Source organism: Stenella coeruleoalba (assembly GCF_951394435.1).
Source record: "Stenella coeruleoalba genome assembly, chromosome: 5".
Taxonomy (NCBI): domain Eukaryota; kingdom Metazoa; phylum Chordata; class Mammalia; order Artiodactyla; family Delphinidae; genus Stenella; species Stenella coeruleoalba.
The window spans coordinates 99,004,337-99,029,730 of record NC_137150.1 but is presented as its reverse complement, the minus strand read 5'-3'; the positions used below and the strand labels follow the sequence as shown (position 1 = coordinate 99,029,730).

Sequence of the window (25,394 nt, the reverse complement as noted above, 5' to 3'; positions counted from 1 at the left end):
CTGCCTTCAAATAGGCACTAGGTTAGTGGGGAAATAAATCAGTGCATATATCTTTATAATCTAATATGGCAAGTGATGTGCTCAGGGCCCTTTGTCCCCACAGATCAGAGGCTAACTGCCCGTTCTAGCAGTAACGGGGTCTTGGGGTAGGTTTGCATTGGGGTTAACTTGGGAACTGAGTCTTATAGGACAGAAGCTTCTGTCTGGGGCTGGAATTGAAGGGGAGAGAAAGGTGTGTGTTAAGGGCTGTAAGGCAGCATAGCATAGCATAGCATCAGAGCTCCCAGGGGTAGATTCTCCAAAAGAAGTTAGATGCTGAGGACATCAGGAACTTTATGCTAGGGTTGAGAAAAAGTAGGGAACTTGTGCTAGAAACCTTTTTTGATTTCTGCATTCACCCAGCCAGTTTAATACTTACTCTGCTAATTGAAGAACTTAACAGGAGAGAGGATTTTTAAGGGAATTCTGTCGTTTATTGACTTAAGTATATATTGAGTGCTTACTGCAGGCTAGACATCTTGCCAGGTGTTTTCGTTACAACTTCTCTAACTCTGTGCTAAAAGTTGCTGTTCCAAATTCACATCTAAAGAAAGGAAGAGAAGCTCGCTATGATGCTCTGATATGGTGGAGAAATCAGTGATTAGCCATGAGGTACCAGTATGAGGCACAAAGGCAATGTGGTTCCTTCTAGTCAAAAACTCTTTGGAGATCAGAGCTAGAACTCCGGCCTCAGGCTTGTCAGCCCACATTCTCTCCATTAACCACCGTGAGAGAGACAGACGTAATCAGGTGAGAGGGACAGTTCTGAGGAGCTCAGACATTCATGCTGGTTGACACTTATGTGCTGCTGGTCACGTCTGTATTATGCTTAATAAAGATAGGTTGAACTAAATATTCTAGGATTTCCTTCCCAAGTTTGGACATATGAAGAATAGGAGTGTTTGAAAGATATACTTCACTATGATTTCTGGAATTACTGTTAAGTGTTACTAATTATATTTCCTGATACTCTCATGCTATTTCTTTTTGCAGACAAATGGATGGTACACCAGAGAGGCCTGTAGTAACATATGCCACGTACCGAGGCCCCAGACAAATTAGGAAGTATTTGAAGCAGCAGACGGCGCTGGAAACCTTGAATCCCTTAGACAGAGAAAATGAAAGTTCCGACTCTAGTACGAGCACACATATTGGCCTTGGAAGTGAGATAGAGGCTGGGATGGTGTCATTGTCATCAGCTAGCACAGACGTTTCTGTGAAAGGACAAGTGCTTAAAGGCCGGATAGAAGACTCTGATTATAATAAAATAAATATCAACCCAGAAAGCCATTCAACAAACAACCGAGAACTGTCTAGCACTGCTTCTTCTAGGGATGTTTTAAATAAAAATGATCCTGGGGGACCTGAGAGAAGTCGGTCATCCCGTTCTGAGACTAACTCTAGCTCCACTGATGGAGAATTTGACTCACAGCACCATTTCAGTTGTATACCAGTTTCTCAGACTGACAGAAATTTGGTATGTTCAGCATTGTTTACAAAAAGTAACAGTAGCAAAATTCCTTGCAGTCCAGACTTGCAGAGGACAGCAACACCAGAAACTACGGTAATAGAAAACAGCTCGATGATGAGTGATGGGACACTGGTGCAAAGAGAGGAGCGTGTTGAGCCTGAGAACCCTGCTGTTTCCGACTTCTCTGGTAGTAAATCTGATGGGAGTGACACTACCAAACATGGAAATACAGATTTGCCAAGTCCAAATAAATCAACTAGGCATCAAGCTCTGCAGTGGCCAGAGAGTAAGTGTTCTGACAAGCACACCGAAGGTAACTCGTCAAAGCACGCTGCCAATCACACCAGCAACATTGCTCTCCAGAGACATGCTGTAACAGACACAGAACTTGTAAGTGAAGAAAACAGATTGTCTGCCCTGGACACACAGGAAAATTTGGCTCCTACAGAAATCAAGCAAGAAACAGAAAGCACCTCAGTTGGTGAACCCACAACTTCAAGTCATGGAAAAACTCCAGAAGATAGAATCGAGTCATTACCCAAAGGTACTGACAAGTTGTTGGTAACAGAAGCCAAGAAGCTCGTTAGGCCACATAGCAAAATGCCTCCCATTGTTAGAATGAATGAAAAGGATGCTGCCTCTGTACAACACACCAGTGAATTAGCCGTTGTAGCATGCTTAGAAAATAAAATATCACCTGAACTGGATAGAAATCACATTTCAGGATCTATTCTTGACTCTCAGAGTCCTCAGCAAGCCAAAGCATCACCTGATGCCAGGACATCTCTTAACCTTGACCATAAAAAATCAGATTTCAATACTTCATCTCCTACCTTTGTTTCCCGAGCTGGCCTGCTGAGCAGGTTGGATATTCCTGTCTTAAAGAATGAAGGTTCCTCTGTGCTCACTGAAACTGGGGATGTCAGCATCATTGGTATTTCCCATCAGCCTCGTAAGTGTCAAGAAGAAAATGTGGCAAATCATGCTGAGGCCACAGACAGGAAGAGTCTCCCTGCTTGCCTTCATCCTGAGCGTGCATCTGCAATTCCTGAGTCCAAGGAAGTGCTTCCTGATAGTGGAAAATGCCAGTTTCCACTAGGTCTTGAAGCCAGTGACACCCACTTAACTGCAGTGGACTTGAGCTTTGAGTCCGAAAGCCTCTCTAAGGACCACAGTTCCACTTCATCTCAAGACCGTGATAAAGCAGAGTTCATGCTGTCAAACGCCAAAGCAAGTCAGGGCACTATAGGCAAGTCTGATTCTCTTTTCTCCTTGGAAACCAAAACTGATAACCTTGCAGAAATGTTGTCAACGTCTGAAGTTGACAGTCAGAACAGTGTTCCTGTTGGGTCACATTCTGGAAGAGGAAAAACTCTAGGTCTCTCCAAGATATCTGTTCCCCAAACAGAGCCCAGAGACACTTCTCAGGATACAATCTCTTCTCCACTTGAAATTACAGATGAGCCAGCAAGTCCTCTTTTATCAGAATTGACTTCCCTAGAAGTTGAACAGGACAGAAGTTTTCAGTTAGTGGGTCATAAAGAGATTAAAGAGAAATATTCAGATGCCAGCCTTAAAGAGAATCGCCAAACTGAGGTTTCTCCTTCTGCCTCCAAATATCAAGGTACACAGGAAGCAGAGGTGGAAGCCTCAGGTAATTCTGCTCATCTCCAAAGTAATATACTTGGGACTTTACCTGCTGTTCATGATGGAAAAGTCACTAGGCAAATGGCACAGAACTGTGAAGCCAACACTTCTGTGATTCATCAACCTGCAGTTATCTGTGGGACCAAAAAGATTTCTGGTTTTTCAGAAATGGCAGAACTCAGTTTCACTAATACTTCCCCCAAATTCCAAGAAACTGACAGCGCAGCAGTAAATGCACCTTTTCTGGGCTCTGGTGTGAGTTTGGAAAAAAATACGTTTGCATCTGAGGATTCAAATTTTCGTACTCATCCTTCTGTGCTGAGATCAGAAAAGAGAGCCTCATCTCACAGAAAGAAAGAGGGTGCTCATCTCCTAAGTGGTGGTATTGATGGCATGGCTTCTTCCTCCAGTAACTCTGAAGAAGTTAGCATGGTTACAAGTTCACAGAATCCCCCAAAGGATTTTAGTTCTGTAAAAGTTACCATAGATGTCCCACATGAAGGTGCCTCCTTGACTAACCTGCTGTACCCTGATAGCTCTTATTTGGAATTTGAAACATCTCTCCCAACAGGGGCAGAAGTCACCCCACTTCAGGACCATTTTGGGGATCATACTGGGATGGTATCAGTTGATTTCCCAACTGCTGCTCAATTTGACAGTCCTATGGAAGCAGAGACTGGAGCAGTTGCTGGGGCCCCAGCGTCAGTTAACAGCTCAAGCCAGCAGTGTTCTGAAGCATCTGCTGAGCACATAGAAGCAAGGAGGAGAGCACGTGAGCAACTTCTGGACCTCGAAAGTGGTTTATGTAAAAAGGCTGATACATTGATTGGTGAGATCTTTAATTCTGTCAGGGAAGAGCTAAAGTCCAGACACACAGTTGGTACCTGCCAGGAGTATATAGCCGTAGGCGGCATAATGAATCCAGGTACCCTAAAAGAAGACATCCTTGAGAAAAGCCCATCAGAAGTGACACTGACAGGGATCCAGCTGACAGAGCATTTGGAAGAGCAGGCCGTGGAAAACATGTCTGAAGTCCAAGGGGAAGAAAAGGCTTGTGCTTCACCTATGGTTGGTGAGAAGAGTCTCCTTTTTGATTCTGATAGAATGAATGTATCTTGGTTGTTAGAAGATCAAGCTAGGGAATTAGTCAATGAGATTATTTATTCAGCCCAAGAAACCTTAGCAAACGATGCTCGGGATACCCGGGATTCTGAACTTCAGGCTAATACTTCAAAACTTCTGAACAGTGATAGTGTTAAGCCGCTTGATATGATAAGGGAGTTCTTGGTGTCAGAACAGGCAGGAAATCAAAGCACATGTGAAATTAGTGAAAAAGTATTAGGTAGATTCTTTGCTGTAAGTAACTTAGTTAGTGACACAGAGTCAATTAAAGGAAGAGAAATTGTTCTCTACCAAAAATCCCCTTTTTCAGGAAATAGAGGTGGACAGTCTGATAGTATAAACTTGCAGGAGTCAGATACTGTTTTACTAGCTGAAGACACGCCCCATACAGGGTTAGATGATAAGTCAGAAGCACATTCGTTTCTCAACAAGGACTGTAAAGAGAAAATGGAAATAAAGGGTGTTGATAATCACAAAACTGAGACAGAGGAAAGAAGAACTCTTGTATTAAATTTCACGTGGCCTCCATTTGTGAATGATGACATCCATGTACCTGGGACATCTAAAAGCGTTTTGTCTGATACTCTTTTATGTATGTCTGAAAAAAGCTTGCCAGGACATAGTAATAAAAGCGTACCCCTTGCAGTGTCAGAAGTAGGGAAAGTACACAAGAAGGACACTGAAGTAAATGTAGAAAGAACTGAGCTTATACCTTCCATGGTAGAAATGGGAAAACCAAATAAGAAGGATGCTGAATTGAATATTATGAAATATGAGGCAGTTCCCCCTATGTCAGAAGTGGGAAGAGCACATAAAGAGGATGCTGAGTTGCATACCTCGAAAACTGAGCCAGCAACTGAAATTCTTAAAATGAGAGAAGCATACCAAATGGATGCTGAGAGGTATATTGAAAAAACGGAGGGATTACCCGCCATTTTAGGAATGGAAAAAGCTTATGAAATGAGGGATACTGAAGGGGATATTGGGAAAACTGACATAACACCTGATATGTCAGAACTGAAAAATGTCTACCAAAAAGATGCAGAGGGAATCACTGGAAAGACTGAAGTGGTACCTGCTACGTTAGAAATGGAAAATGTTTACCAAAAGGATGCTGAAGGGGATGTTGGTAAGACCGGGATGACTTTGGTTATGTCAGAAATGGACAATTTCTACCACAAAGATGTTGAGGGCACTGCCAAAAAGGTTGAAATGATACCTGCTACACTAGAAATGGAAGATATTTACCAAAAAGATGCTGAAGGAAAGATGGACAAAACTGAGGTGATGCCCATTACATTAGAAGTGGTAAATATCTACCAAAAAGATGGTGAGAAGATCACTGGAAAGACTGAAAGACCTATGATGGACGTGGAAAACACTTACCAAAAGGATGCCAAAGGGGTTATTAGGAAAACTGAAATAGTACCTCCTTTTGTGTTAGAAGTGAAAGAAGCACACAAGAAGGCAGTACCTGCTTCCTTAGAAATGGAAAAAGCATGTAAGAGAGATGCAAAAGAGACAATTGGAACGATTGTGTCCATGCCCTTTAAGATAGACATGGAAAGAACATCCCCAGAAAATTCTGATGGGACTGTCAGGAAACATAAAGTGTTGTCCACAGCGGTAAACCTTGAGAAAACATACGGAACAGATCTGGAATTGCCTGTTACACAAGAAGAGGCCACACCTCCCATATCTGAAGCTGAAAAAGCACCCCAAGAGGTTGCTGAAGGGAGTGGTGGAGAAATGGAGAAGGAGCCTACTGAAATGAAGGCATGCTTGACAGCGTTTGACACTAGACTCACCGCTTTCAGGGGTTATGAATCACCTATGCTAAGTAAGGATTATGAAGGCTACCCAGCCTTAGCAATGCCAGATTTTCAACCCGAGGCTACCATAGGAAAGCTAGACAGAAGAACATCTGTTACTGCAGTACATAAGAAAATAAGAGATCTAGATTATGGAGATGAAAAGGAAGAGCCTAACCTAGCCTTCGTTGCTCAGGATGAACAAGAAAGTTCTTCCTTTACTATATTATATGAAGAGCCTCTTCAAGATGAGGACAAGTATGCTACTGCAGAAGTAAGAAGAACACAGTCCCTCCTGATTCCTGACATATCCACCAACAGCATGCCTGTTTCCGCGTGTGAAAGGTCTGAGAGTAGAACTGACCTCTTCCATCATTTTGAAAAGGAAACTAAATTAGGTGAGACATTCGATGATGATAGTTCAGAAATGATCTTATCAGTAGAGGCCAAAAGGTACAAGATTTATCCCTTAGCTTTGTCTCCCATTTATGAGGATGACAGCTCTCAGGAGGACATTCTATCCAGCGAAATCTCACCTGGCCATCGTGGCTCCACGAAATCGAGAGAGAGTGCAAACCAGTCCTCTTCTGTTTTATCGCTTCTCCAGTCAGTATCGGAGCGTTTAAAGATGAATTTGGATGAAGATGACAGATGGAGGGGAGGGGAAGAGGAGAAAGAGGAGGAAGAGCCATTGCACAAAGGAAGTCTGAGCGCTAGAAGGCGGGAAAATGTTATCTTCAAGCTGCCAGATTCTTCTGTCACATTTTGCCCTGATGATGACCAGGAAAGTACTGGCGTTTCTAAGAGTTCTTATGTGATGTCAAATGAGCCTACTACCTCTAATCTGCAAATTGGTCTGTGGCCAGAAAAGGCCTCATTTCTACAAAAATCTGACCTTACTTCCAAACTACATTCTTCTTTAAAGAGTGCTTATCATCAGTATTTGCAGACTTCCAAAATCCGTTCTTCAGAAAAAGGAGCCAGATTTGGTGGAATTTTTCAGGAACCGGTGTCAAAATATTGCTGTGCTCGAGACACCTCAGGCCGATTAAGCTCGTTCACAGAGGTGAGTTATTTTGATTATTAACTAGTGAAGTAGTGCTTTGGATCATGAAATGATCTAAAAGTTTATTAAGAAAATCAGTGTTGGGCTTCCCTGGTGGCGCAGTGGTTGAGAGTCCGCCTGCCGATGCAGGGGACACGGGTTCGTGCCCCCATCCGGGAGGATCCCACAGAGCGGCTGGGCCCGTGAGCCATGGCCGCTGGGCCTGTGCGTCCGGAGCCTGTGCTCCGCAATGGGAGAGGCCACAACAGTGAGAGGCCCGCATACCGCAAAAAAAAAAAAAAAAAAAAAGTCAGTGTTTTGAGGTTGTGAAGATTTTTTTTTTAAAATACCAGAGGTTACTTTGTACTTTGAAGTGTATCATAACTCATGAATTTTAGCTGGACTGGTATATTTGAGAAAACAAAATTGCTTCATCAGAATTTAAAAGGCATAAGAGAGAAGCAAGTTATATCCCAGTTCTTTGCTAATTTTTAGTTTTCAAACTAAATTAAGTGACAGCCTTCTGAGTTTCTCAAGGTACTGTATGTAGAAAAATTGTCACTTGCTGTTGAGCTTATGTGTCTCAAGAAAATATTTCACGATACTTAAAAATACTTTAACTACTTAAAATATTTTAAGTCTTTGCTTGACAACAGTCTCTCACTGTAGTTGGTCTTCTTCTTGTTCATACATAGCAGGGCAATGAACAGACTAATTCAGAGAAAAGGAGATGAAAACATTATAGCTGGAAAATGTCTTGAAATTCAATTACACTTTTCTTCAACTTAGAAATATTTAAATGTTTACTATAGACTATTCATTGAATATGGGACATTCCTTTTATTTTTTTAATATATTTATTTATTTACTTTTGGCTGCTTTGGGTCTTCATTGCTGCGTGCAGGCTTTCTCTAGTTGCAGCAAGCGGGGGCTACTCTTCGTTTCAGTGCACGGGCTTCTCATCGCGGCGGCTTCTCTTGTTGCGGAGCACAGGCTCTAGGCACGTGGGCTTCAGTAGTTGTGGCACGTGGGCTTCAGTAGTTGTGGCTCGTGGGCTCTAGAGCGCAGGCTCAGTAGTTGTGGTGCACAGGCTTAGTTGCTCCGCGGCATGTGGGATCTTCCCAGACCAGGGATCGAACCCATGTCCCCTGCATTGGCAGGCAGATTCTTAACCACCGCACCACCAGGAAAGTCTCAGGACATTCCTTTCTGACATTCCAAGATCATGGAACTTTCTCTAGGATTCCCAAGGACTGTATCTGTACTTTGAATACCCTTAGTAGCAAGTACTAATACTTGAATACCAACCAATAGCTTGCAAGGCAAGGTCCTTTTAAAAGAAAGCTTGGTATTTGAAGAAATGTTTCTTTAATGGTTCCTGGTTTCCTACTAAGTCAAGTGCAACCTCTTCACTCTATGACGAGTTCCCCAAGTCTTGTTTGCTCAGCGTTCTCTCTTTGTGCGCTGGTTCCACGCCTTGTAAGAGTCTGCACTTTTTCTCAAGATGGTCTCTTCCTGTAATTTTTTTCTTTACTACCTCCACACCAACCTGCCACATTTTTTCACTTACTGAAGTCCTGTTTTTCAAGGTCTGCTCCATACCACTACTTCACACAAGCCTCTTGGGCACCTTCTTCTGCCATCACCTCACCTCCATGCTGGTGCCGTTTCTCTTGACTTCCATAACTTGGCATTTTGATTGTATTTTACCTGAGGGTTTAACTTAATCCCCCCACGTAGAAGAGACATGGGAATGTGATCACCTGTTTCCCCTTTCTAAGCTATAAACTTCTTGAGGGCAGAGACAAAGCTTTATTTTCCTTTGTATTTACCTTTATATCCCTTAAAGTACCTAGAGGTGCACCTTGTAATGATGCCCACTAAATAAATATGCGATAAATTGGATCTGTGACCGCTAAGAAAGTGAACTGTATATCTTTCTGTTTATGTTTCTTAAGGCTTACTTCTTCCACTTTTATTATTTCAGAATGTTGACAAACAGACTCTGAAGTGTAACCCAAGACCTGGGAAGGTAAGCACAAGTTTCTTAGGTAGACTAAAATAAAAGAAGTAAGGTTACTTTTACGTTTGGGAGTTTAAAGTAAGTACTTTTAACTGACTTAGAACATGATTGTTTTACTCAAGTGTTTAGCATCTAAAGTAATATTTTTATATATTTAGGATGTTTTATTTTCTACATTCTAGGACATTTTGGAATTTTAAATGCATTCTTAAAATTAGTTATTGTGCCTACTTACTGTGTGTTGCAGCTGGTTATCTATGATCTCCATGGAAGTAAATATAAACAAGAGATCTACTGTAATATTCCCGATGCTACATCTTGGTCCTTTCCGAATGGGGTACTGATAAAGGTTGTAAGGGGCTGGTAAGAGATCTCTTAAAATTTATAGCATTTTCCCCCTAAATTAAGTGTTTTCTTGCTGTTTATGCTTTATGTTTTTTGTATTGAGGTCACATTCCTTTTCCTCTAGAATAACTGTTTGAAACGTTATTTGTATTTTATAACTTAATTGTTCTCTTTATTTACTGTGACAGAAAATACAGGTTGTTTTTAGTACTTACAGCCTGCAGTAAGTAGTAAGTCCTAATATATACAGTATATATAATCAGTACCATTTTGTAACTGCATTATTAGCAGGATAGATTTGGCAAGTTTAGTTGAAGGCTTCAATTGAACAAAGCATAGCTTTGAAAATGAGTTCAAAATTTGTGGGACACTAAGGAATGTGAAGGCCACATGCTTAAAGTCATTTGTATCGGGCTTCCATGGTGGCACAGTGGTTAAGAATCCGCCTGCCAGTGCAGGGGACATGGGCTCGAGCCCTGGTCCAGGAAGATCCCACATGCCGTGGAGCAACTAAGCCCGTGCACCGCAACTACTGAGCCTGCGCTCCAGAGACTGTGAGCCATAACTACTGAGCATGCGTGCCACAACAACTGAAGCCTGTGTGCCTAGAGCCCGTGCTCCACAACAAGAGAAGCCACCACAATGAGAAGCCCACGCATTGCAATGAAGAGTAGCCCTCACTCTCCGCAATTAGAGAAAGCCCACACACAGCAACAAAGACCCAATGCAGCCAAAAATAAATAAAATAAATTTTTAAAAAGTCATTTGTATCACTGATCTGCTCAAGAAGTGAAAGATTCTTTGTATGGTGTAAAAATGATGGAAAACCTCATTTGTTATTATGGACCATGTCCCCTGGACATGTGGGGGCCAGAGTTTCTTTGTCCAGTGTTTGCGTTACCCACTGGTCAGTCACGTTAAAGCAGTGTCGTGTAGTGTATCTTCATGTTATAAAATGAGACACATGTGCTCTATTGTCCAATGACAGGAAAATTAGGGTAGAAGTGGAATTTGGAATTGTTAAGCTATTGTTTTTTTTGTTTGTTTGTTTGTTTTGCGGTACGCGGGCCTCACTGTTGTGGCCTCTCCCATTGCGGAGCACGGGCTCCGGACGCGCAGGCTCAGCAGCCATGGCTCATGGGCCCAGCCACTCCGCAGCATGTGGGATCTTCCCAGACAGGGGCACGAACCCGTGTCCCCAGCATTGGCAGGCGGACTCTTAACCACTGTGCCACCAGGGAAGCCCCAGCTATTGTTTTTAATGTAAATGTGTATACAGCATCTGTAAAGTGTATGTATACATAAATATAGGCACAGGCATAGACTGTGGTGCTGTGTTCAGGAAGTATTACTTCCAAGTTCTGTGCACTTTTATTCTTCACTCTTTGCTTATCCTTACATTAGCATATTTATCATTGTTTCAAAATAGGATTATATGCTAGTAGTGGAAAATAGCCCAGATATTAAAATTTAAGTAGAGAAGATGGTCTGTGAATTATAAGTATCATTTGTTTTATGCCTCGTTTCTTAGAAAATTAATTATAACTGATCATGCTTTCATATTTGTTCAGCTGGATTTTATATGAGAAACCACATTTCCAAGGTCAGAAATGTATACTAGAAGAAGGGGAAAAGGTGTTAAATCATGACTGGATCCTTCAGAACAGAAAGCATCCACAAAGAAACTTTGTATTGGGGTCTATCAAACGTGTCTTAAAGGTAATGGAACAGTTGATTTTATCCCTATTTTTTATTTTATTTTGTTTGTCATGTAGTAAAGCTGTACTTTGGCCCAGCAATGCTAGGAAATGGTTGCTAATATTTGTGCTAATTTTATTAATCTTCATATCATATTGATAATTTTTTGACCAGATATGTATAAAGTGTTAAGTGAATGAAAATTTAAAATATTACATGTAATCTGGCACATAAAATGTTACGTTATGTATATGTAGTTTTAATAGTAGTAGGAGTATACCATCCAGACATCTTTAGGATAAGATATTTACAAATATATCTTTTTCTAGTGTAGATTTCTATTCCTCATTGTAGGGGTGTGTGTGTGTGTGTGTGTGTGTGTGTGTGTGGTGTTTATGAGAAAGGGGGAGAGAGACGAGTGTTAGAAGAAATTAGAGAAGGAAGGATGGGGAGAGGAAGCGAAAAAGTGTTGCTTTTTTATTTTCTGTTTAGAAAATATTATTTAATACTAAGATGAGGAAGGTCTTGCCACATAATGAAACATTTTGTGGGAAGTGCCTTGGTGGTTTAGAGGAGGGGTGAGTTAGTGATAATGACAGAATTCTCCCATGTATTCTTAAGAGTTCCTTTGGCAGTAATGTAGTCCATGATTTAGCGCAGTGACTCCTGTGACAGTCGTGGACATATATATTTTTCAAATTATGGAGATTCCATTTATATGCTAAAAATGTCTAAATTGGAGTGGACCCTATCATGATGACTTGAATCAACATTATTTAACCTTGATAGTTGCAGATAGCATATAGAAAAGTAAGAGGACATACAGGAAAACTCATATTATCATAAAAGAGTGTCTGCATGAGTTAATACCTTCTGCAAAACTGTTAAACAACCCTTTGTCTAACAAATGTTTGTGTCTTCTTTTGGACCTAATACTGTGATAGGCATTGGGAATAGAAATACAAGTGATGTACGGTCTTGTACTTCAGATTGCTCAGAGTCTAGGTCAGAGACAGCTGAATCACATGACCATATGATGTGAGAAGTACTACGCAGGGCCCTACAGGTGCTCGAAGAAGAGGTACCTCACCCAGAGGAGGTGGTACCTGATTGGCATCTTGACTGAGTGAACAGGAGTTAGGCAGCACGGGAGATGTGAGGGAGTCCCTAACAGAGCCACATGTGTCAGATACTGAGGTGAATGTTGGTGGCTTGCTGGTACTTCAGGGAGATTGATGGCTACAACATAGAGGGCAGTGTTCGTTTTCATTGAAGAATTTAATCGCAAGCAGTTCAGCTCAGCAAGCAGCATTTGAGTGCTCACATAATTAGCTAACTCACGAGAAATTCCTTGAAACAGATAATTAGTTTGTAGGTGGAATCTTCTAAGATTTAAATAATGTGTGGTTTTGTGCCTGCCTTGTGAATGTCAGGCACTGTGCCAGGCATAGTGGGGGAAAAAAAAAAAAGATGAATAAAGTATTGTAAGCAGCAACCTCCACCCAGAATCAAGCAACAATAAAATCAAACAAAACTTCAATCTGTTGAGCCTGGGTATATAAATGGGTATTTGCACTTCCGCCATTTGCTTCGAATATATTATAAGAAAGAATAAGTCATACTTGCATTTTTTTCTTCTTCCACTGTTTGTTTGTGGAGTCATTTTTTAAATTGCAGTGTTAGTGCCCGCTTGTCTTGGACATGCTCGCAACTATTAGTGAGGAAGGAAAATAAAACTATTGAGCATTGAATGGAAAAAGCATTAGCATTGTTCTAAATATTTTACAAAGCAAGAATCAGGCATCAAACTGCTTCCTTTCTCCCACCTTGTCAAAATTCTGCCTATCGATAGCTTCATTTTCCTGGCCGCCATTCCAAATTCACCTAGGCCTACGCCAGCTTTAGCTTGTTCCAGCATCTTTTAGTGGCTCTAGTCTGAGTAGTCAAACTTTTAATGTTCTTTAAAGAAAATACTTTCATGATGTCTTTGTTTTGCCGTGAATAGATAGAGCAAGTAACAGAAGATACCATCAGTCATCAGCAGTTGTAGATTCTGCTCAAGGGTCATCTTTGCCCCCAGTGGAAATAACTGGAGGTGGGGTAGCAGTGCAGTGAGTCTTGAGTCAAGTGCTTTCTTTTCTCAAACAGAAAGAAGGAATATTGCGCATTACTCTGTTTATTACGCATTTAATATTTATTTTCAAAGAATGACATTTCCCTCTTTCAGAAGTTACTTAGGTTGTGCCCTCATTAATGAGCTGAGAAGAGAGAGATCTGTTGTTCGATCAGGGACTGGAGGTATTTCATGTAAGGTGGAGGCAAGTTTTTCTTACTGTTTTTGTAATTCATTCCCACCCTGTTTCTCTCCTATAGCTTTGTCTCCATTCCTACTAGTCGCTTTAATAGTCTAAGCTTGTAGATTTCACCAAGATATTATAAAGTATATCATGACTAGAAAAGTCTGGGAGGAAGCCATATAAATTCTACCAGGAGTAAACTGCTTCTTGTTGCTAGGTTACCATAAGGCGCCCTTCAGTTGCTAGTGTTTACTGCCTTTGTCAAGAATTATACAAATCTTGCAAAAGACATTACTTCTGTGAATAGCCACCGTGGAGAAAATAGAACTCATCAGTGAAATCTTTTTCAGTCAACTAGAGAAAAAAATTTGTCCTCTAGTAAAGATAGTTGAGAGCATAAGCATTCTTATTTTTATTTTCAATTTTTTAGCCATCATTATGCTTTTTCCATTATCTGTTTCCTTCTGTGTTGTGGTAGACTCATGCCTCTTAGCTTTTTCCCTTTTAAAATACACCACCCAAACATTGTTTGTATAACACAATGCAGAGGAAACTTATTTGTGTGAGACACTTAGTTATGTATTCTGTTACTGTACCTCAGATCCCTGGGGGAACATTAGTATGGCAGCATTTTAAATAATGTTACTAGAGCTCTATTTTTAATAGCAAACAAAAGAGTCTTGAAGATTGACAGGTGACTTCTGGAGATTTCTGGCTGTTTTTTAAATGAAACTTTAGAAGGAAATATACCTTTTATACTTTAAAGGATATTTTAGGTTATACCTTTTTACCGTACTGCATTTTAGAACTAACTTTCTGAAAACAAGATGTATCAACTTGCTTGCTTTTACATATTAATAAGAATGATTAAGAACGATTAATAAGAGAACTCAGTTCGAAGAAAGATTAAAAAATCAGAAAATTGCAATTTTAAAATTGCAAAGCAGATTATAATAAAAATATAATTGTTTAATAACTGTCACCTCTAATTGTTATTGCATTTACCTATTTTATTAAAGCACAATCATTTGAATTTCACAATGTCTTGGATGAGAATTATGCTACTGAAACTTGAGTTGTGTAATTAAACATTCATGATTACTGAGATAGATTGTGTGTTCAGACAGAAGCACATCTGTAGTTTTAGAGAAGAGAAAAATAATTGTGGTTTTGATTCTTTAAGAAATGATAAGGTATTTTTTTAAATTAATTTATTTTTGGGGGGTCTCTCCCATTATTCTTTTTTTAAATTTTTAAATTATTTTTTAACATCTTTATTGGAGTACAATTGCTTTCCAATGGTGTGTTTCTGCTGTATAGCAAAGTGAATCAGCTATACGTATACATACATCCCCATATCTCCTCCCTCTTGCATCTCCCTCCCTCCCACCCTCCCTATTCCACTTAGAGGTGGTCACAAAGCACCTAGCTGATCTCCCTGTGCTCTGCAGCTCCTTCCCACTAGCTATCTATTTTACATTTGGTAGTATATATAAGTCCATGCCACTCTCTCACTTCGTCCCAGCTCTTTTTTGAGTTAGGACTTGACTACCAAAAACAAACTTATGGTTTGCAAAGGGGAAACGTGGCTGGGAGGGATAAATTAGGAGCTTGGGATTATCGTACATACTACTGTATATAAAATAGATAACCAACAGGGACCTACTGTGTAGCACAAGGAACTCCACTCAGTGTTCTGTAATAACCTATATGGGAAAAGAATCTGAAAAAGAATGAATATATATATATATATATATATATATATATATATATATATATAAAACAATCACTATGCTATACACCTTAAACTAACACAAGATTGTAAATCAACTATATTCTGATAAAATTTAAGAAAAGATTTTCGTAAGTAATAATACAGACAATTTTGTCTTTAGTTACAATAAGGGAAACATTTACCAAGGTTAGAGAGGCCAGAAGCAGAGGTAGTATGGATACCAGTATGACTGAAGAGTTTTGGGGAGTTAGTATAGCTCACTGGGTTGTTGCCATATTATAGAAAGGAAAACAGAAATATAAATTTGAAATGCTTGGGTCTTGAGCCAAGGATTATGATGAGGGAAGTGGTGTTCTCACAGGCCCAGCTCTATAAAGAGTAAGCTTACTCGACTGGTGGCCTAGGCCCATAATCAAAGTCTTGGCCTTGATGAAGAACCTTGACAGTGGAAATTTTAAAGGAAAGTTTGACAGGACATGGTGACCGTGGACGTGTGACGGAGTATAGGTTCAAATTTCATAATGCCTTTCTTCTTCAAACCAACTTGTACTAAAGAAAATAAATACCACAAGTAGGAAAACATTTCCTTTGCCCTCACCTCTAATTCCTATTTCTTTTGTCAATGTAAATTGGATAACATGCTGAGGGAGCAGTGCCTCTCTGTTATTTATTTTTTATGTTCCCCATGAGATCAGCTTTTATTTAACTCCCTTCCTCCCTATGGCTTTGTTATGCTTCTAAGAAGGAAGGCTTACAGACTCTTGGCACTCAGATAGTTTGGTAAATCTGAACCTTGGTTAATGGAGCAAGACTTTTAAAAACAAAGCAGAGAGAATTGGAGTAATACTTTTTCAATCAATAATATTTATAATTTTCATGTTATCAACGTAACTCCTTAGAAAAATTTATTTTAACAGACTGGTAAGGAGAAACAGTACTTCCTTTAGGCTGTTTTTGGATAGAAATTCAACTGAACAATGAGAATAATTGTAACTGCATGTCCAGGGTGTTGAGAATACTGGAGTGTGTGTCTCTAGATATTTCAAAGCCAATTTTTTTTTCAGGATTGCAGCATTCCAGAGATAGAACTTTGCCCACAGTCTGACCCAGCATGTTGTCCTATCTACCTACAGCAAGCAGTCCCCAATTTGGAAGAGCTGAATATCCCCAAATCTGTGTCTCTTACTGTGAAGTCAGGAGTGTACGTATCCGTTTCTCTTTATTACAGTGATTGCTGGTTACCAAAGTTAACTTTTTGTTTAATGTTTCAATTGGTGACATACACATTTCTGAAGTTTTAGTTAATTTTACTGTTTATACTTCTGGATACCCAAGGAAGACTTTTGCAGGGATTAAAACAGATTCTGTCTTTGTTCGGATCCAATTAAGTCTTTGGTATGTGACTCACAGGATCAGATACAGATTCTCAGACGTAGTTCTTGATAGATGCATCCATTGTCTTTTCATCTACCAGACTGTGGGACTGAGAAATAAATACATGTTCCTGGCCTAAAGTTCTGGAGCCTGAGCTATTTGTAGAGTGTCTCAGTGCTGATAGTTATTGAGGGCCTCGTAGGACCAGGGACATGGCACCTTTTTATTACTCCTCTATTCCTGGAAGACAGGTAGAGCTGCTCTCATGTCATGAATGAGGAAATTAAGTGGCTTGTCCCAGGCTGCCAGTTGGTAAGCGTTAGATTTGATACTAGCCCTTTCTGATTCCAAAGGTATCTTCAGGACTGTGGATCTAAATTCAATCTTAATTCAGTCCCAGATTGGCTTAAATCATAAGTTTTGTGATGTCTGGTTCAACATGGATGCTTCTCTCTTTCAGCATTTTCATCTGCTCTGGAGATGGTTAGTGTCGAATTTGGGGGTCACTGTTGGACATCTTTCTTCATCTCCCCCAAGTGTAGATTAGAACTGTTGGGCAGACCCAGTAATTGACATGATCCTGAGAAATGTCTGTAATTATCAAGTTTAGCTGGTTGCTAAATGGGTTTTTTAGGAATCTTATTTCAAATGCTGTTCCTGAGGCAGCCCAAGAACTGATATTGATTCTAAAACTGTGGGTCAAAGGTATAAAACGCTTAGTGGAATCCCTACCTCTTATTGTCCTAGTTTAAAAAAGAATGGAATATAGTGGAATGGTTTTTATTTTTCAGTTACATCCTAATTGTAATTGTTTCACACCTTTTAAATATTGGAAAATTCTAAAGAAAGCAATGCCAGTGCTTGGAAAACATATAATAAACTTAGGATAGTATCTGAATGTAAGTACTTAACAACTTGTTAACTCATTGTTATATGCTGTCTGGCAATGTCACTTTGAGTGTGTTTTACTAGTGTAATTCTGTGACAGAGGTTTCTTTTACTTTTTGTAGCTTTTTTTTTTTTAACTTTCAACTCTTACAGAACCAGATTAAGGTATTCCTATTATACTTTAACCAACCATTCATTTCTTACTTAGTTGGCTTGCCTACCCAGATATTAATTTCAAGGGGCAAGCCACAGTTTTGGAGGAAGACCATGGACTCTCTGAGATTTCTGCAGCAGAAATGAAATCATTGCATCCACTTCAAATGGTAAGCATATTTAAAAAGAAGCATTTTCCCAAGTATCCATGAATTCAAAATTAAGATAGCTCTGATGATTGGTCATGCATCTCGGTCTTGAGAAATGTATATGTATCCTACTGAATGGGCAAACTATTCATACATTGTGTTTCTGTTTCTTTCAGTGTGTGTGAAAATATTTTAATGCTTTCTAGAAGACAGATGTCTGAATTTACTTTGTGCTAAATTTATCACAATACAAGCAGTTTCTTTATAGTAGTATTCTGTGAAAATTTTGCAAACTTTAAAAAGTTCTGAATTTGTTTTTTTGATGCTTATTAGAAAATTGCTTGTTGGAAATTATACTCTTCCATTGCAGTAATGAATGATAAGTTCAGCATTAATAATAAATGGGCAGTTCTGTCAATGGTTGCCTTCTTAAAAGTAATAAATGCCTGCATTAATGATTTATTTTGTTGCAAACATTTTTACTTGAGGGGCAGACTTCAGTTAAATGATACTATGTGATAAACCATTATGGTTGTGCTGTGCCTTTAAAAAAGCAACAGGAAAAACTGGGAAATTTTAAGGAATATCACAGTGTGGAGTACGATTGGAAACAAGGAAATTATAAACTAGAGCTTTTGTGAGGAGTGGGTTACCTTTTATGCTCTACACCCCTGTGGTCACAAAGATAGTAAGTGTGATACGACGTGTTGATAGAACTTGGAAGAGGAAGTGCTCTCTCTAATGTAGAAAGCCCAAGCAATTGTAGAGAAGCAATTTAGTATTATGTGGTTTAGAAATGTACTCTGCCAGATGAAAGTTTTAAATCTACTAACAGCTCCACTGTTTTGAGACACTCCGCTGTGGGGTTAAATCTTTAATTGGTCACATGTACTTAAGCACTAAAGTTTGGTTTCCTTCCTTGTAGCGGTTATACTCTAGAAAGTATCTTTTAAGATTTCTTACCCCATCTACACTGATGTAGAGTAGTCTGACTTGATTTTGACCACTGTAGAGTTCTCTACTTAAATTTCTAAATTTTAAAATACACAACTTAAATTTGACTAATATGTAATCTTCACTGATCAGATTTTTATATAACCTACATACATCACTTAGTTACTTTTGAGTACTTTAAATATGTGTATGTCTAATATTAAAATTTCTTGTCATCTTAAGGGTGGACTGAAAGTGGAAATGCCTATGAACTTAAAGGTGAGTCTTAAACACACTTTGGTAGCAGGCTAAAAAGTTTGAGTATTAATCTTTAAGTATTTTGGACTATTAAAATAAAAAAATGATTACCTGAACGTATGCTAATGATAGCTAGCTAATGCATATTGGGGTGGTGGGAAGTGACTGCACACAGTGGTTGCTGAGAGCCCAGGCTTGAATGAGGAGAGGGCTCAGTATGCAAAGGTGGAGGTCTGTTCTGACAACCTAGTCAGACCCAATAAGTACCTCCTAACAGGGTGGAAAGATGATAGGTTTGATATTTGTTTTGTGGAGTGGTTGAGGTGACAGCTAGACATTCAAGTGGAAATACCTGGCAGACATTTGGGCGTGATGCTGAGGATGGAGATCAAGGATGATGGAAGGAGGTGTAGGCAGCTCCTATGAGATGATGTCAGTTTGAAAGTATGAGTATCTGAAGGGAACGGTAGAGGCAATGAAACCTGGGGTAGTAATAATGCCAGGATTAAGTACATTTTGGGAAAGGAAAAGAAATGGAATTAGAAAATTATGGTAAAGAGAGATAGGAAGAAACCCTCTGTTTAATTAAGTTACAGCATTTCCAGAGACAGGCAGGGAGACAGGGATTCATCCTCCTCTCCTCCAAAACAAGGCACAACTCCTCCAGCTTTCCCATTTCTGGGCTTCCTAATTTTTGGAATTGACTACCGTTTTCTCAATCACATAGATGGAGTTTTTTAAAACTTAGTATCTGACTATCTCTAATACACCTTGGCTGTATGTTGGAATCATACATGTGTGAGCTTTAAAAAAATACTTATGCCTGGGTTCCACTGGAAGAGATACTTTTTTTGGTCTGGGGTGTGGTTAAAATTTTTCAAAGCTTCTTAGGTGATTCTAACATACAACCAAGGTTTCGAACCAGTGACCTAATAGTTTCAGAATTAGTTGTGACACAGTTAGTTGTGACACTCCCTGAGTGATGTCTCAATCTCCTTGTCTGCTGAATGAGAATTTCAGGTGCGACAGGCTGGGAGTCTGACAAGTTGTAGAGGTGTGTGAAAGGAATGGCTATCCTAGATAGTCACAATTTTTACGTTGTTAGGTGTTGGCTTATGACTTACTCATCAAAAAATTATTGCTTCTTACTTAGTTTGAATGTGTTCAGCATATGTAGCATGTATTAAACCCAAATAATACTTCATCACTTCCAATAAACACTCTGAAAATTTAATACGTAGAAAACAGCAGGAACAGTACTACATATTTTTTTCAGTCTGCATAATGTTCTCAGTTTGTTTTTTTAATACAGAAGCTATAACTTGCTGGTTCAGTGTGTCTAAGCATGGGTCTTATTTGCCAATTGTACACAAATTATGCCATTAGCCATAAATAGGACCAAGTGATAAGAGTGTGGATAGATGAGCGCTGTTATCACTCTTATCACTTTCCTGTACTAAGGGCAGCTTGTGTTTGGGAAGTAAAGAGCATCAGAATGGTAGAAGAGAAGAACTACTACCAATCCAAGTTTGAAGTAAATGAAATACTAGAAATCTGTTTCCTACTACATTCCCTCCTCCCCCATTTGAACCAAATATCCAATAAAAATACCAAAATTCTTTCAATCATTTCAAACTTTTAGGAAGTTTTGTATTTAAATTCAGGAATTTGCATATCTAATTCTTCTCAGTGATTAGTAGTGACCATACAAGCAGTGCTACAAGACACAGCATGTTCTCTCAAACCAGTAGATAATTTGTCATTATGCCCTGGAACCCCTAGAGAGTTTTTATTTCTTATAGAGGACATTAAATAACTGTAAGGCAGGTCTGTATCAAATTTTGAACAGAGAGAAAAACGTAGAAAGATAATTCAAGAACCAGTTATAAGACAGTTTACTCCATGAGATGGTCCTAGGATTTGGGTAACTAGAACAATGTAATCATGCTTGAGTATAGTGATACGAGAGAAACATATTATCAAGATGTTTTAGCTTTATGATGATAAAGACTCACATATTCCTTGTGAATGTCAGACAGCGTGCTATATTTTGAGTATGTATTAATGAAGAAAATGGACAGTGGCCCTTAATTCAGGTTGTGGCCTTTAGTGTCACTTAAGTGAATCAGTATGTATCTATTCTAAAATATGAGCCTGCTAAGTAATTTTCTTTCATATTTTTCAGGTTATTATTTATGAAAAACCTCACTTCCATGGACAGGCCAAAGAGTTTAGTGAACATGTAGACTCTGTCCCTAATTTTTTAAAAAATGATGTAGACTTTCATGGAATTGGATCAATGCGTGTCATCGGTGGAGTGTGAGTGTTATATTTTCAATATGTGACTCAGTTGTCGATTTTTGAAGATCGGCACAAAACACGTGCTAAGCAGAGCAAAAAACAACCTACCTTAGTCTAAAACTATACATCCCTTCTGAAATGTGGGAAATAAAAAATATTAGTTACTGACAGCTTCCTGTGAACTCTTGTTAGTATTAGAGATTTTGAGATAGATTAAATGAAGAAAACAGTTTCTAAAACTTAAACACTTAGTATTTCTAAACACAATATAGAAGATAAGAATTGCAAGATAAAATTACTTTTTGACAGATCGTGCACATGAATGAGAGCCCCAGTTTTTACCCCCTATTCTACCTTAGTTGACTTTCTGTGCTGAGCATCTTGGCAGTGAGTCCTCCCTCATTAAAGAAGTAGCCTGGATTGTGTGTTTACAAAGTCGAGGATTCTTGACACTGGTTATCCTCTGGCCCTGCATTGTTTTAAGAAAGCTCCCTAAGAACTTCTAAGTACAAACCCAAGTGTAACCATCATGCTGCTATCCTAGTCTCAATCGGCAGTTACTGGGGCAAGAACCCCAGAAAATCCATGACTGCACCTGTGATGTGCCTTTGTATCCTGGCAGGTAAAACCATAGAGAAGAAGCCTTCCTCATAGCTTATTTGCCATTGTCAACTCAGTGCTAGACTTCCTTCAGACCCATTGTGTTAGTCTCTCTGTTGATAGGTTGGACTGTTTGGAATGATGGTTTAGTTTAATTTAAACATCCATATCTCGTATTATTTGCAGTAATAACATCATATAACTTGTTCATGCTATTCTAGCAAAAGATGCTGCTCAAATATTTTATTCATAGAAGTTAAATAACTTGTTTAAGATCAGTCAAGGGTCTACATTTAGAGACTTAACCTTTGCAATTTCTGACAATAAATCAAGCAATGGCCACACTAGCCAAAATGGAAATATAAGAGAGTATGCGATGCATTAGATATGTAGGTCATGTCCATAATTAGTCTTGTTACTTACCAGGGTTCTTGGCCTCTTTATTCAATAGGAGGCTGACAAGAAATTCAGGCAAGGCTTCACTGGGGCCCCTGCTGTAGCAGGGAGGGAGAGAGAACAAACAACAAATTCCCTTTCTTACTCACTCCCTGAGCGGGTGGTGAGCTTGTTCCTTATATGGGGTGAGGGTAAGGGTGTGTCCAGGGGTTGAGCCCGAGGGGTAGCTTAGGTAGTTTGCCCACCCCTTAGGTGGTGGTGTGTGCAGGGGGCATGGACAGTGCCCTGCCTTTGCTCCCCAGCCCCCTGCCTTTGCTCCAGGCACTTCAAAAGTGGCAGTTGTGTTTTTTGGTCTCTTTGTATCTTTTGTTCAGAATTTGCCCCAACTGCACATGTACTCAGTTATTTTTAGTCCCATATAGTTTCTTTGTATTTTGTTGCTCCAGGAGAGGTTTGTTCAGGTGCAAGCATTGCAGCACTGCAGCAAAGGGTCCCAGGTTCCAGCCTGTCTGAGTCTGACATATTAGTAATCAGCTAATTCCTTATCTTTGAATTTAAAAATTTTATTAGAGGCTTGAAAAACACAGCTCTTTTAGATAAACAGATTTTTATTGTGTTGTATTTAGTTAACAGTGTTCTCTGATCTGTGGACACACATGCTTCTTGTTAATCCTGATATAAAATATTTTTTGCCTTTTCTTTCCTTTAGGATCTGAATGGTTTTATCATTAACTATATAGTGATTTGAATTGTTATTTTCTGAGTGTATTTGCAGTTATTTTATAAAAATCTCAAAATATTATGCTGGTAAAACAGTATACACACTTTCATTTTTTATATGACACCTGCAGGAGAAAAATGTGATGTCCTAATTTAAAGGTGAACAACTGACTTCGTTAGTTTTTCACAATTTCTACTATTTTTTTGTTTCGTTTTACTGCTTCTCTATTTCATTATTTTCACTTTTAACTTTTGAACTTTATCTGTAAGTAATAGGAACTCTTCCTCACCTCTGTCTTGTCTTGAGGAGTCTAGGGAAAGTGAGGTTGATGTGTCTTAATTTTTCTCAGATAACATCTATTTTTAAATATCCCAGATATATAAATTGAATACTAATCAAAACTTTATCTATTGAGAAAAGCTGGGCAGAAGATTTTTGAACTGTCATTATGTAATAATTGCTGATCTGTCCTTTAATATTAGATCTTCTATATCTTATATTATTTTTCCCATTCAGGTGTATTAAAAGCATGTTTCGAATAGCTACATTTATGTAAACTTAGAATTTGAAAGTTCTCGTGTGAAATTTATTTTCACATAATAGTTTAAGAATAAAATAATGTTAGTTTCTTTATATATTACAAATTAATGAAGATGTATAAAATGTTTTTTCCAACTCATGTGGACCCTTACCCTGCCATATGCACTAAGGAAATTGGAGACAGGTTCATGGTTACTGAGTGGCTACTGTTATTTTTGTACCCTATGAAAACGGTTCTTTGGGATATTCCTTGTATTTTCCCAAAATAATTGTAGTCAGCCCTACCTGGCTTCATTTTGTCAAGCTCCAGAATTCAGAGGTCCCTAACCCAGGAGCCCAAAATAGTCACCCTTGAAATCTGCCCCATTGGAGGGGGTCCCACTCTAGTTACACAGTGCCAGCTGAAGGCAGATTTAATCAGGTCAACGTGTGTTTTGAACCATCTATGCCCACGTTGCGTTAGCTACTGTGGATTGCTCCAAATAAAGGTAAGTTTCCTGGAGGACTAATGACTAACGGTGTTTATCAGTGTTCTGTACTGATAATTTTAGAAGTCAAGAAACCTGTGTCCCTGGAAAGACTGCCACAGTGCTTCCAGTTTCCATTATCACCACTGATAAACTAGTGGGAGCAACATTTCCTACCCATACATATTTACAGGAGTCTTTGTATATACTTAGGCCACGAGGGCTAATACCAGCCCAGTCGCATTTCCCAGTTCTTGCTTGCTAAACCCACCTGTAATGTGTTTCAGATCTGAAGCTGGTGACGGGTTCCTTTGATTTAAACCCTAAATAAATATTTAATATAGTAATCATTCTGGGGTTCCAGCAGAGCTTAATCAGAAAAATAAGACTGATTATCTTTGAATCTCAGTGTGGGCTTGCACTATTTCTCATTGGCTATTTGTGCTTTCCATTAGTTTTTACTCGGCAAACTATTCTCCGACCATGTTGAGATGTAGTATCGGGTCATGCTGCAAACATTTAATGAGAGTTCCTCTGTCGCAGTTCTACAACAGTTAAGCTTTTGTTGGGAAAAGCCTCCAAACTATAAAAACTATTGATCCATGAGGCATACACCATTTGTTTGTCTCTGTAAATGGTAGCAAAATAAACGTGTTGCTTTTTAAAATACGGTGATGTGCAACGCGGTGCTTTATGATGATTTCCTCTCTTGCGTTCTTGCCTGCAGTTTTATCAATGACTCAGTTGGATGTCCTCTGTATTTCTAGGTGGGTTGCCTATGAAAAAGAACATTTTAAAGGCCAGCAGTTCTTGCTTGAAGAAGGAGATTTTGAAGACAGTAGTGCCTGTGGCGCGTTAAGTGGTTCCATCTTGTCTTTCCGGTACTTACAAGCTGTGAGTTAGCCTCCTTGTTCTTAATTTTCTTTTTTCTTTTTTAGCTCTGCATGTAAACTGGATATGACCTCTGGTAGAACATAAGATTATAAAATGTTTCTAATACCTGAGAGCATTAAACTGAACGGCTTATGTGACTTGCATGCCTTTCTTAACTGCCATGATTAATATAGAATATTTATGTTTAGTTTTCATCCATTGATTCCATAATCGTTTTTGACCACCTGCTTTGTTAGATGTATTGTGTCAGGTGCTGGAGATATGGTGGCCAGAGACTCAGTCCCTGCCTTCGCAGAGCAGGCAGTGATAGGGTAGATAGCACCTATATAAATGTTTGATATTGTTTGACTATGACTGGATTAAGCACAAAGTACTCAGGATACCCAGAGAAAGGTCAAGTACTTCCCCTTGGAAGTAGAGAGGAAAAGAGGGCAGCTGAGCTGAAATTTCAAGTTTGAGAGTTAGCCAAGTGAAGAAATTTGGGGAC

General features: G+C 39.1%; 1 protein-coding gene across 2 annotated transcripts in view; it reads left to right on the top strand.

Annotated features, from left to right (window-relative positions):
- Window positions 1-25,394, top strand: part of CRYBG3 (crystallin beta-gamma domain containing 3) — a 114,093-nt gene that overhangs the window by 37,709 nt on the left and 50,990 nt on the right. Inside the window, exons 4-12 of one of the 2 annotated variants that reach the window (XM_079921991.1) lie at window positions 1,033-7,156; window positions 9,123-9,167; window positions 9,406-9,521; window positions 11,075-11,222; window positions 16,298-16,434; window positions 17,704-17,818; window positions 18,974-19,009; window positions 21,174-21,307; window positions 24,781-24,907. In XM_079921991.1, the coding sequence (XP_079778117.1) occupies window positions 1,033-7,156; window positions 9,123-9,167; window positions 9,406-9,521; window positions 11,075-11,222; window positions 16,298-16,434; window positions 17,704-17,818; window positions 18,974-19,009; window positions 21,174-21,307; window positions 24,781-24,907 (6,982 nt within the window). Of the gene's footprint in view, window positions 1-1,032; window positions 7,157-9,122; window positions 9,168-9,405; window positions 9,522-11,074; window positions 11,223-16,297; window positions 16,439-17,703; window positions 17,859-18,973; window positions 19,010-21,173; window positions 21,308-24,780; window positions 24,908-25,394 lie in introns of those variants that run through there. The other variant, XM_079921992.1, reaches the window with a different exon arrangement.